This window comes from Oncorhynchus mykiss, chromosome 24 (assembly GCF_057628025.1).
Source record: "Oncorhynchus mykiss isolate SJ-2025 chromosome 24, ASM5762802v1, whole genome shotgun sequence".
Taxonomy (NCBI): domain Eukaryota; kingdom Metazoa; phylum Chordata; class Actinopteri; order Salmoniformes; family Salmonidae; genus Oncorhynchus; species Oncorhynchus mykiss.
In genome coordinates, this window is record NC_143045.1 from 44,126,698 (window position 1) to 44,139,592 (window position 12,895).

General features: G+C 51.5%; 1 protein-coding gene across 6 annotated transcripts in view; it reads left to right on the forward strand.

The window, feature by feature from the left end:
- bcl9l (bcl9 like) overlaps positions 1-12,895 on the forward strand; it is a 105,082-nt gene that overhangs the window by 57,653 nt on the left and 34,534 nt on the right. For 2 of the 6 annotated variants that reach the window (XM_090219054.1, XM_090219055.1), the window contains 3 exons: positions 285-362; positions 4,405-4,750; positions 8,419-8,541. In XM_090219054.1, coding sequence (XP_090075180.1) covers positions 4,495-4,750; positions 8,419-8,541 — 379 coding nt within the window. In that variant the 5' untranslated portion in view covers positions 285-362; positions 4,405-4,494. Of the gene's footprint in view, positions 1-284; positions 363-4,404; positions 4,751-8,415; positions 8,542-12,895 lie in introns of all 6 variants that reach the window. The other 4 variants (XM_090219052.1, XM_090219053.1, XM_090219056.1 and 1 more) reach the window with 2 other exon arrangements.

The following is a 12,895-nucleotide window of genomic DNA, read 5'->3' on the forward strand; positions in this document are numbered from 1 at the left end:
AAAGAATCGCAGCTGTAATCGCTGCCAAAAGGCTATTCTACAAAGTATTGATTCAGGGGTGTGTGAAATTTCATTTTCAATAATTGTGGCCACATTTCTTAACATGTTTTCAAAATTGTGTGATGGAAAAACTAGATTTGTACGCCCCAGATCTTTCTATTAGAGCAAAAAAAACACTTTCAATATAAAACACAAATGATTTAAATCAAAAAGCTTTTGATCATTTTGAAGATGCAGATTTCGCTGTCGCTAATGTGACCTCTAACCTCCCCTCTCTCCTCCAGGTTATTCTGTGGTCAGTGAAGAGTCAAGGAGCAGCAGCAGCAATATGCCCCAGTGTGTCAGCTGAGACATGGACTGAGGTGAGTGAGCTGAACCCATCCATGGTCATACATGTTGGTCATACCAATTTGAAGTTCAAGACGAACGGTAAGAGGTAGGGATGTAACGATTCACAGATACGCGCATCAGTCCCCCGGTTTAAATGTTTAAGATGTGAGTGTATTGGTCCGGTTCACTAAAATGTTTTGCTGAAATGACCTCTCATCTTGTGAGAACTGCATCGTTCAGTGTCGAACTGAACTGTTGCCAGTCATTGATCTACACGTTTACTGCCCCCAGGTGGTGAAGGTAGGAAACAACACCTCCACTTCCTAAACACTGTTCACCCATGTCTGCGTAGCCACACATGCCTCCAACTCAATCATCAAGTTTGCAGACGACACGACAGTTATAGGCCTGATTACCAAAAATGACTAGACAGCCTACGGGGAGGAGGTGAGGGCCCTGGGGGAGTGGTGTAAGGAAAATAACTTCTCCCTCAATGTCAACAAAACGAAGGAGATGATCGTGGACTTCAGGAGACAGGGAGGCGCTCCCTCTGCTATCTACATTGACGGGACTGAAGTGGAGAAGGTGAAAAGCTTCTAAGTTCCTCTGCGTCCACATCACCAACAATCTGATTGGTCCACCCACACAGACGATCTGAATGGTCCACCCACACAGACGATCTGATTGGTCCACCCACACAGACGATCTGATTGTTCCTCCCACACAGACGATCTGATTGGTCCACCCACACAGACGATCTGATTGGTCCACCCACACAGACGATCTGATTGTTCCTCCCACACAGACGATCTGATTGGTCCACCCACACAGACGATCTGATTGGTCCACCCACACAGACGGTGTGGTGTAGAAGTCGCAACAGCGCCTCCTCAACCCCAGGAGGCTGAAGAAATGTGGATTGGTCCCTAAGACCCGCACAAACTTATCCAGATGCATCCTGTCGGGCTGTATCACCGCCTGGTACGGCAACTGCACCACCCTCAACCGTAAGGGTCTCCAGAGGGTAGTGAGGTCTGCACAACGCATCACCGGTGGCAAACTACCTGCCCTCCAGGATACCTACACCACCCGATGTCACAGGAAGGCCATAAAGATCATCAAGGACAACAACCACCCGAGCCACTGCCTGTTTACCCTGCTATCAACCCAACCAAGCCGCACTGCTTCTTGACACAATGCCCATCCAACCCGGATGCCAGCCGCACCAATGTGTCAGAAGAAACACCGTACACCTGGCGACCTTGTCAGCGTGCACTGCGCCCGGCCCTCCACAGGTGTCGCTAGTGCACGATGAGACAAGGATATCCCTGCCGGCCAAACCCTCCCTACCCCAGACGATGCTAGGCCAATTGTGTGCCGCCACATGGGCCTCCCGGTCGCGGCCGGCTGTGACAGAGCCTGGGCTCGAACCCAGAATCTCTGGTGGCACAGCTAGCACTGTGATGCAGTACCTTAGACCACTGCGCCACCCGGGAGGCCCAGCTCGTCCTAATATTTATGTATTTCTTAACTCTATTCTTTTACTTTTAGGTTTGTGTGTATTTTTGTGAATTGTTAGATATTACTGCACTGTTACGAGCCTGTTAGTTCCCGAGCCTGTTAGTTCCCGAGCCTGTTAGTTCCCGAGCCTGTTAGTTCCCGAGCCTGTTAGTTCCCGAGCCTGTTAGTTCCCGAGCCTGTTAGTTCCCGAGCCTGTTAGTTCCCGAGCCTGTTAGTTCCCGAGCCTGTTAGTTCCCGAGCCTGTTAGTTCCCGAGCCTGTTAGTTCCCGAGCCTGTTAATTCCCGAGCCTGTTAGTTCCCGAACCTGTTAGTTCTGAGACTGTTAGTTCCCGAGCCTGTTAGTTCCCGAGCCTGTTAGTTCCCGAGCCTGTTAGTTCCCGAGCCTGTTAGTTCTGAGACTGTTAGTTCCCGAGCCTGTTAGTTCTCGAGCCTGTTAGTTCCCGAGCCTGTTAGTTCCCGAGCCTGTTAGTTCCCGAGCCTGTTAGTTCCCGAGCCTGTTAGTTCTGAGCCTGTTAGTTCCCGAGCCTGTTAGTTCCCGAGCCTGTTAGTTCCCGAGCCTGTTAGTTCCCGAGCCTGTTAGTTCCCGAGCCTGTTAGTTCCCGAGCCTGTTAGTTCCCGAGCCTGTTAGTTCCCGAGCCTGTTAGTTCCCGAGCCTGTTAATTCCCGAGCCTGTTAGTTCCCGAGCCTGTTAGTTCTGAGACTGTTAGTTCCCGAGCCTGTTAGTTCCCGAGGCTGTTAGTTCCCGAGGCTGTTAGTTCCCGAGCCTGTTAGTTCCCGAGCCTGTTAGTTCTGAGCCTGTTAGTTCCCGAGCCTGTTAGTTCCCGAGCCTGTTAGTTCCCGAGCCTGTTAGTTCCCGAGCCTGTTAGTTCCCGAGCCTGTTAGTTCCCGAGCCTGTTAGTTCCCGAGCCTGTTAGTTCCCGAGCCTGTTAGTTCCCCAGCCTGTTAGTTCCCCAGCCTGTTAGTTCCCGAGCCTGTTAGTTCCCCAGCCTGTTAGTTCCCGAGCCTGTTAGTTCCCGAGCCTGTTAGTTCCCGAGCCTGTTAGTTCGCGAGCCTGTTAGTTCCCGAGCCTGTTAGTTCCCGAGCCTGTTAGTTCCCGAGCCTGTTAGTTCCCGAGCCTGTTAGTTCCCGAGCCTGTTAGTTCCCGAGCCTGTTAGTTCCCGAGCCTGTTAGTTCCCGAGCCTGTTAGTTCCCGAGCCTGTTAGTTCCCGAGCCTGTTAGTTCCCGAGCCTGTTAGTTCCCGAGCCTGTTAGTTCCCGAGCCTGTTAGTTCCCGAGCCTATTAGTTCCCGAGCCTGTTAGTTCCCGAGCCTGTTAGTTCCCGAGCCTGTTAGTTCCCGAGCCTGTTAGTTCCCGAGCCTGTTAGTTCCCGAGCCTGTTAGTTCCCGAGCCTGTTAGTTCCCGAGCCTGTTAGTTCCCGAGCCTGTTAGTTCCCGAGCCTGTTAGTTCCCGAGCCTGTTAGTTCTGAGCCTGTTAGTTCCCGAGCCTGTTAGTTCTGAGCCTGTTAGTTCCCGAGCCTGTTAGTTCCCGAGCCTGTTAGTTCCCGAGCCTGTTAGTTCTGAGACTGTTAGTTCCCGAGCCTGTTAGTTCCCGAGCCTGTTAGTTCCCGAGCCTGTTAGTTCCCGAGCCTGTTAGTTCCCGAGCCTGTTAGTTCCCGAGCCTGTTAGTTCCCGAGCCTGTTAGTTCTGAGACTGTTAGTTCCCGAGCCTGTTAGTTCCCGAGCCTGTTAGTTCCCGAGCCTGTTAGTTCCCGAGCCTGTTAGTTCCCGAGCCTGTTAGTTCCCGAGCCTGTTAGTTCCCGAGCCTGTTAGTTCTGAGACTGTTAGTTCCCGAGCCTGTTAGTTCCCGAACCTGTTAGTTCCCGAACCTGTTAGTTCCCGAGCCTGTTAGTTCCCGAGCCTGTTAGTTCCCGAGCCTGTTAGTTCCCGAGCCTGTTAGTTCCCGAGCCTGTTAGTTCCCGAGCCTGTTAGTTCCCGAGACTGTTAGTTCCCGAGCCTGTTAGTTCCCGAGCCTGTTAGTTCCCGAGCCTGTTAGTTCCCGAGCCTGTTAGTTCCCGAGCCTGTTAGTTCTGAGCCTGTTAGTTCCCGAGCCTGTTAGTTCCCGAGCCTGTTAGTTCCCGAGCCTGTTAGTTCCCGAGCCTGTTAGTTCCCGAGCCTGTTAGTTCCCGAGCCTGTTAGTTCCCGAGCCTGTTAGTTCCCGAGCCTGTTAGTTCTGAGCCTGTTAGTTCCCGAGCCTGTTAGTTCCCCAGCCTGTTAGTTCTGAGCCTGTTAGTTCCCGAGCCTGTTAGTTCCCGAGCCTGTTAGTTCCCGAGCCTGTTAGTTCCCGAGCCTGTTAGTTCCCGAGCCTGTTAGTTCCCGAGCCTGTTAGTTCCCGAGCCTGTTAGTTCCCCAGCCTGTTAGTTCCCGAGCCTGTTAGTTCCCGAGCCTGTTAGTTCCCCAGCCTGTTAGTTCTGAGCCTGTTAGTTCCCGAGCCTGTTAGTTCCCGAGCCTGTTAGTTCCCGAGCCTGTTAGTTCCCGAGCCTATTAGTTTTGAGCCTGTTTTCTTCTCCGTCTCACCAGCTGTGTAGACAAGCAGCAGTGTGACTTCAAACAGACGGACGGACACCACATCGTCTGTACCCCTACCCCAGACCCACCCCAGCCGTTCAAATGCACCCTGACAATAAGCTGACCAATCATGGCAAGCAAGTGAGCAGCGACAGCCAATCCCAGCTCTCCAATGTGACCCAGCAGCAGGAGGGGGCCAATAAGGGCCTGGGGGCGGGCAACCCTGGCCTGAAGGCTGTCAGCCAATCGGTGAGTGGCGTTGGGGGGATGATGAAGACGAAGAGAGAGAGAAGTGTGTCCATGGACTCTGGGGAACAGAGAGACACTATCACCCCTGTGCAGGAGCCTGACGCCAAAGGTAGGGTATTACCACACACACACACACACACACACATACTAACGTCACATTGCAGCTGTAGGCTACCATCGGAAGGCAGAGGAAATTCTGACGCCTGACAGAAAGGTCAGGGCATTTCAGTGTGAGGGGAAAACAAGTTATATAGTGCACACCGAGAGACACACACACACACACACAATACATACACACGCACAAAATCGCACACACATCCCACACGAAACACATGCACACGTTTCCTGCTGTGGGTGGTGTAGGTAGCTAATCTGGTATTTCTGGTGCAGATTTGACCAGAGAGACACAGGAAGTCTAACAGAACAGTGGTCTCTGTAGGGCCTGTCATCTGTCTTTAACAGCAGTAAACTGTTTCCAGAACAGTGGTCTAGGGGCCTGTCATCTGTCTTTACTAGCAGTAAACTGTTTCCAGAACAGTGGTCTAGGGGCCTGTCATCTGTCTTTAACAGCAGTAAACTGTTTCCAGAACAGTGGTCTAGGGGCCTGTCATCTGTCTTTAACAGCAGTAAACTGTTTCCAGAACAGTGGTCTAGGGGCCTGTCATCTGTCTTTAACAGCAGTAAACTGTTTCCAGAACAGTGGTCTAGGGGCCTGTCATCTGTCTTTAACAGCAGTAAACTGTTTCCAGAACAGTGGTCTAGGGGCCTGTCATCTGTCTTTAACAGCAGTAAACTGTTTCCAGAACAGTGGTCTAGGGGCCTGCCATCTGTCTTTTAGCAGCAAGGCTAGAACTGGTTGTGGATTTGCATTCTTTGTCCATGCTGTGACTATTTGCATTTGTTTGCCTGTCTATTATTATTTAGTGTGTGTGTGTGTGTGTGTGTGTGTGTGTGTGTGTGTGTGAGTGACTGCTGATTTGGGGGAGATTGACAGGCAGTAATATGAATTTGTGAAACTGAGTCATCTGGGCTTCCCGTCACACACACACACACACACAAAATGCTTAGGGGTGGTTTATAGAGATAGGTGAGGTGCACTGAGAGCAGCTGAGGGATGTGATGTTTATAGAGATAGGTGAGGTGCACTGAGAGCAGCTGAGGGATGGTTTATAGAGATAGGTGAGGTGCACTGAGAGCAGCTGAGGGAATGGTTTATAGAGATAGGTGAGGTGGACTGAGAGCAGCTGAGGGATGGTTTATAGAGATAGGTGAGGTGGACTGAGAGCAGCTGAGGGATGGTTTATAGAGATAGGTGAGGTGGACTGAGAGCAGCTGAGGGATGGTTTATAGAGATAGGTGAGGTGGACTGAGAGCAGCTGAGGGATGGTTTATAGAGATAGGTGAGGTGCACTGAGAGCAGCTGAGGGATGGTTTATAGAGATAGGTGAGGTGCACTGAGAGCAGCTGAGGGATGGTTTATAGAGATAGGTGAGGTGGACTGAGAGCAGCTGAGGGATGGTTTATAGAGATAGGTGAGGTGGACTGAGAGCAGCTGAGGGATGGTTTATAGAGATAGGTGAGGTGGACTGAGAGCAGCTGAGGGATGGTTTATAGAGATAGGTGAGGTGGACTGAGAGCAGCTGAGGGATGGTTTATAGAGATAGGTGAGGTGGACTGAGAGCAGCTGAGTGTAGATGAAGAGGAGGAGACGGGGTTAAAGAAGGATTTGAAAGCTTTACGACAGTTGAGACTGGTGGTGTATGTGTCCCATTCAGAGGGTGAATGGGCAAGACAAAAGATTGAAGTGCCGTTGAAAGGGGGTATGGTAGTAGGTGCCAGGGCGCACCGGTTTGAGTCAAAAACTGCAACGCTGCTGGGTTTTTCACGCTCAACAGTTTTCCCTATGAAGAATGGTCCACCACCCAGACAGAGAGAGTGAGAATGATTGGGCGGGTCCTTTGAAGGGAAACCTCCGGTTCTCTCTCTGATCTAATTTCCCTCTAGCTAAATAAACAGAAACGCATTCAAATTAAATGCAAGTCATCTCACCCCCCTCCTCTCGTCCTCCCCACTAATCTACCCCCCTCCTCTCCCCTCCTCAACTCACACCTGAAGAGGGCCAATGATTAAAGAGAATGTAAACCAGCTAACACACACACACACTGCCACCTGACCGTTTACGTAAACCAATGACTGTCTGCTGGGAGCAAATGTGAATGCATAGGCCAGGCTGAGTCCCTGCTGCTAGACGGGCCAGGCTGAGTCCCTGCTGCTAGGCGGGCCAGGCTGAGTCCCTGCTGCTAGACGGGCCAGGCTGAGTCCCTGCTGCTAGACGGGCCAGGCTGAGTCCCTGCTGCTAGACGGGCCAGGCTGAGTCCCTGCTGCTAGACGGGCCAGGCTGAGTCCCTGCTGCTAGACGGGCCAGGCTGAGTCCCTGCTGCTAGACGGGCCAGGCTGAGTCCCTGCTGCTAGACGGGCCAGGCTGAGTCCCTGCTGCTAGACGGGCCAGGCTGAGTCCCTGCTGCTAGACGGGCCAGGCTGAGTCCCTGCTGCTAGACGGGCCTTGCTGAGTCCCTGCTGCTAGACGGGCCAGGCTGAGTCCCTGCTGCTAGACGGGCCAGGCTGAGTCCCTGCTGCTAGACGGGCCAGGCTGAGTCCCTGCTGCTAGACGGGCCAGGCTGAGTCCCTGCTGCTAGACGGGCCAGGCTGAGTCCCTGCTGCTAGACGGGCCAGGCTGAGTCCCTGCTGCTAGACGGGCCAGGCTGAGTCCCTGCTGCTAGACGGGCCAGGCTGAGTCCCTGCTGCTAGACGGGCCAGGCTGAGTCCCTGCTGCTAGACGGGCCAGGCTGAGTCCCTGCTGCTAGACGGGCCAGGCTGAGTCCCTGCTGCTAGACGGGCCAGGCTGAGTCCCTGCTGCTAGACGGGCCAGGCTGAGTCCCTGCTGCTAGACGGGCCAGGCTGAGTCCCTGCTGCTAGACGGGCCTTGCTGAGTCCCTGCTGCTAGACGGGCCAGGCTGAGTCCCTGCTGCTAGACGGGCCAGGCTGAGTCCCTGCTGCTAGACGGGCCAGGCTGAGTCCCTGCTGCTAGACGGGCCAGGCTGAGTCCCTGCTGCTAGACGGGCCAGGCTGAGTCCCTGCTGCTAGACGGGCCAGGCTGAGTCCCTGCTGCTAGACGGGCCAGGCTGAGTCCCTGCTGCTAGACGGGCCAGGCTGAGTCCCTGCTGCTAGACGGGCCAGGCTGAGTCCCTGCTGCTAGACGGGCCAGGCTGAGTCCCTGCTGCTAGACGGGCCAGGCTGAGTCCCTGCTGCTAGACGGGCCAGGCTGAGTCCCTGCTGCTAGACGGGCCAGGCTGAGTCCCTGCTGCTAGACGGGCCAGGCTGAGTCCCTGCTGCTAGACGGGCCAGGCTGAGTCCCTGCTGCTAGGCGGGCCAGGCTGAGTCCCTGCTGCTAGGCGGGCCAGGCTGAGTCCCTGCTGCTAGGCGGGCCAGGCTGAGTCCCTGCTCCCTTCCTTCCTTCCTTCCTTCCTTCCTTCCTTCCTTCCTTCCTTCCTTCCTTCCTTCCTTCTTCTAGTTCCTTCTTCTCCTTCCTTTCTCCTCCTTCCTCTGTCCCTCCCTCCCTTCTCTCCTTCCTTCCTCCCTCCCTCTCCTTCCTTCCTTCCTCTCTTCTCCCTCCCGCTGACCTGTAGTCTCATGATGGATGCTGTGTAATAATTAAGCGTTATGGCCTGTTATAGTTACACATCCAAAATGTGTGTGTGTGTTGTCCCCTCCCAGTAGAAGGCGTGATGCGCAGTAAACGGCGGTGTGTGTTGGAGAAGAAACAGCCGTACAGTGGAGATGAGTGGTGCTCTGGCCCCGACACTGAAGAGGAGGAGGACAAGCCACACCCTGCTACACACCGTGAGTACACTGCACCCCTCACGGGACACTGTGAGTAGACTGCACCCCTCACGGGACACTGTGAGTAGACTACACCCCTCACGGGACACTGTGAGTAGACTACACCCCTCACGGGACACTGTGAGTACACTGCACCCCTCACGGGACACTGTGTAGACTGCACCCCTCACGGGACACTGTGAGTAGACTACACCCCTCACGGGACACTGTGAGTAGACTGCACCCCTCACGGGACACTGTGAGTAGACTACACCCCTCACGGGACACTGTGAGTACACTGCACCCCTCACGGGACACTGTGTAGACTGCGCCCCTCACGGGACACTGTGAGTAGACTACACCCCTCACGGGACACTGTGAGTAGACTGCACCCCTCACGGGACACTGTGAGTACACTGCACCCCTCACGGGACACTGTGAGTAGACTGCACCCCTCACGGGACACTGTGAGTAGTCTGCACCCCTCACGGGACACTGTGAGTAGACTGCACCCCTCACGGGACACTGTGAGTAGACTGCACCCCTCACGGGACACTGTGAGTAGACTGCACCCCTCACGGGACACTGTGAGTAGACTGCACCCCTCACGGGACACTGTGAGTAGACTGCACCCCTCACGGGACACTGTGAGTAGACTGCACCCCTCATGGGACACTGTGTAGACTGCACCCCTCACGGGACACTGTGTAGACTGCACCCCTCACGGGACACTGTGAGTAGACTGCACCCCTCACGGGACACTGTGAGTAGACTGCACCCCTCACGGGACACTGTGAGTACACTGCACCCCTCACGGGACACTGTGAGTAGACTGCACCCCTCACGGGACACTGTGAGTAGACTGCACCCCTCACGGGACACTGTGTAGACTGCACCCCTCACGGGACACTGTGTAGACTGCACCCCTCACGGGACACTGTGAGTAGACTGCACCCCTCACGGGACACTGTGAGTAGACTGCACCCCTCACGGGACACTGTGAGTAGACTGCACCCCTCACGGGACACTGTGAGTAGACTGCACCCCTCACGGGACACTGTGAGTAGACTGCACCCCTCACGGGACACTGTGAGTAGACTGCACCCCTCACGGGACACTGTGAGTAGACTGCACCCCTCACGGGACACTGTGAGTAGACTGCACCCCTCACGGGACACTGTGAGTAGACTGCACCCCTCACGGGACACTGTGAGTAGACTACACCCCTCACGGGACACTAACCCCCTAGCCCCTACTGAACCCCCTAGCCCCTACTGAACCCCCATAGGCCCACATCTTACTGAGACCCCCTAGCCCCTACTGAACCCCCATAGGCCCATATCTTACTGAGACCCCCTAGCCCCTACTGAACCCCCTAGCCCCTACTGAACCCCCATAGGCCCACATCTTACTGAGACCCCCTAGCCCCTACTGAACCCCCTAGCCCCTACTGAACCCCCCCCCCAGCCCCTACTGAACCCCCCCTAGCCCCTACTGAACCCCCCCCTAGCCCCTACTGAACCCCTCCCTAGCCCCTACTGAACCCCCCCCTAGCCCCTACTGAACCCCCCCCCAGCCCCTACTGAACCCCCCCTAGCCCCTACTGAACCCCCTAGCCCCTACTGAACCCCCTAACCCTACTGAACCCCCCTGAACCACCCCCCCTAGGCACAACATCTACAGTTTTTCTACCGTACCAATGGCAACATCTACAGTTTTTCTACCGTACCAATGGCAACATCTACAGTTTTCTACCATACCAATGGCAAATATCAGTCTGTTTCACCATAGTGTTGTAGCTTTTCATGGGTTTTGGCGCCATCTAGTGTTTGAACAACATTATGAACTCACTGATCTGTGTGGGGAGAGGTATTTATGGGTTTTGGCGCCATCTAGTGTTTGAACAACATTATGAACTCACTGATCTGTGTGGGGAGAGGTTTTCATGGGTTTTTGGCGCCATCTAGTGTTTGAACAACATTATGAACTCACTGATCTGTGTGGGGCGAGGTTGACGGGGAGAGGTTGACGGGGCGAGGTTGATGACAAGGCCTCTCCTTTATAATAGAGACAGTTTTGTCAGAAGCGTCTTAAGGCTATGTTTAACGTTAGGACCTTCGTAGGAACATTGTTACATCGCCGAGCTGTTTCCCAAAACCATTAAGGAAGTTACTCATTAGTAAACGACTGTCCCAGACCACTCGGTAGAGCAGCTAAGTAAGTCAGTTTGCACTTTTACATTTATTTGTATTTTTTTTATTTCACCTTTATTTAACCAGGTAGACCAGATCACCTTTATTTAACCAGGTAGACCAGATCACCTTTATTTAACCAGGTAGACCAGATCACCTTTATTTAACCAGGTAGACCAGATCACCTTTATTTAACCAGGTAGACCAGATCACCTTTATTTAACCAGGTAGACCAGATCACCTTTATTTAACCAGGTAGACCAGATCACCTTTATTTAACCAGGTAGACCAGATCACCTTTATTTAACCAGGTAGGCCAGATCACCTTTATTTAACCAGGTAGACCAGATCACCTTTATTTAACCAGGTAGACCAGATCATCTTTATTTAACCAGGTAGACCAGATCACCTTTATTTAACCAGGTAGGCCAGATCACCTTTATTTAACCAGGTAGACCAGATCACCTTTATTTAACCAGGTAGACCAGATCACCTTTATTTAACCAGGTAGACCAGATCACCTTTATTTAACCAGGTAGACCAGATCACCTTTATTTAACCAGGTAGGCCAGATCACCTTTATTTAACCAGGTAGACCAGATCACCTTTATTTAACCAGGTAGACCAGATCACCTTTATTTAACCAGGTAGACCAGATCACCTTTATTTAACCAGGTAGACCAGATCACCTTTATTTAACCAGGTAGGCCAGATCACCTTTATTTAACCAGGTAGACCAGATCACCTTTATTTAACCAGGTAGACCAGATCACCTTTATTTAACCAGGTAGACCAGATCACCTTTATTTAACCAGGTAGGCCAGATCACCTTTATTTAACCAGGTAGACCAGATCACCTTTATTTAACCAGGTAGACCAGATCACCTTTATTTAACCAGGTAGACCAGATCACCTTTATTTAACCAGGTAGACCAGATCACCTTTATTTAACCAGGTAGACCAGATCACCTTTATTTAACCAGGTAGACCAGATCACCTTTATTTAACCAGGTAGACCAGATCACCTTTATTTAACCAGGTAGGCCAGATCACCTTTATTTAACCAGGTAGACCAGATCACCTTTATTTAACCAGGTAGACCAGATCACCTTTATTTAACCAGGTAGACCAGATCACCTTTATTTAACCAGGTAGACCAGATCACCTTTTATTTAACCAGGTAGACCAGATCACCTTTATTTAACCAGGTAGACCAGATCACCTTTATTTAACCAGGTAGACCAGATCACCTTTATTTAACCAGGTAGACCAGATCACCTTTATTTAACCAGGTAGACCAGATCACCTTTATTTAACCAGGTAGACCAGATCACCTTTATTTAACCAGGTAGACCAGATCACCTTTATTTAACCAGGTAGACCAAAATCTGTTTAATCTAATCTATTTATCTAATCTATTTATCTAATCTATTTATCTAATCTATTTATCTATTAATAATGTTTGGAAAGGCGGGGAATACACACGTTAATATACAATACAAAAATAAAATCCTCCCAAATCGTTCAGTGATGATGCAAATCCCTACGTGGAAGAGTTGTTTGGTACCGAATTAAGACACAAAGAACGCAGGTAAGGATGCAGGTGATCTCAGAGCATGAAGTTGTATAGAGATCTCTAGTGCACGAAAGCCTGTATTACATGGGCAGCACCATTTTAAAGACATTGGGATCTCTACACGTCTCTATAGCTCAGAGGCACCTGTAATTAAAGGAGCAGTTCGTTTTTTTTTTGTGCCTTTTCTACAATGTCGTTAGATGCTTTTTTCCGCCTTCCGCGAAGATCTCCACTAAACACAAAATCAAGACTTTTATCTGTCTTTCTGTGACCGCCAATAACTTCAGAATGAATGTGACACTGACTACAAATACAAAGAGGCATTATACATAATTCTTTACATAACACATCTTTACACAATACACCATCTTTACATAATACACCATCTTTACATAATTCACCATCTTTACACAATACACCATCTTTACACAATACACCATCTTTACATAATACACCATCTTTACATAATTCACCATCTTTACACAATACACCATCTTTACACAATACACCATCTTTACATAATACACAATCTTTACCCAATACACCATCTTTACACAATACACCATCTTTACATAATTCACCATCTTTACATAATTCACCATCTTTA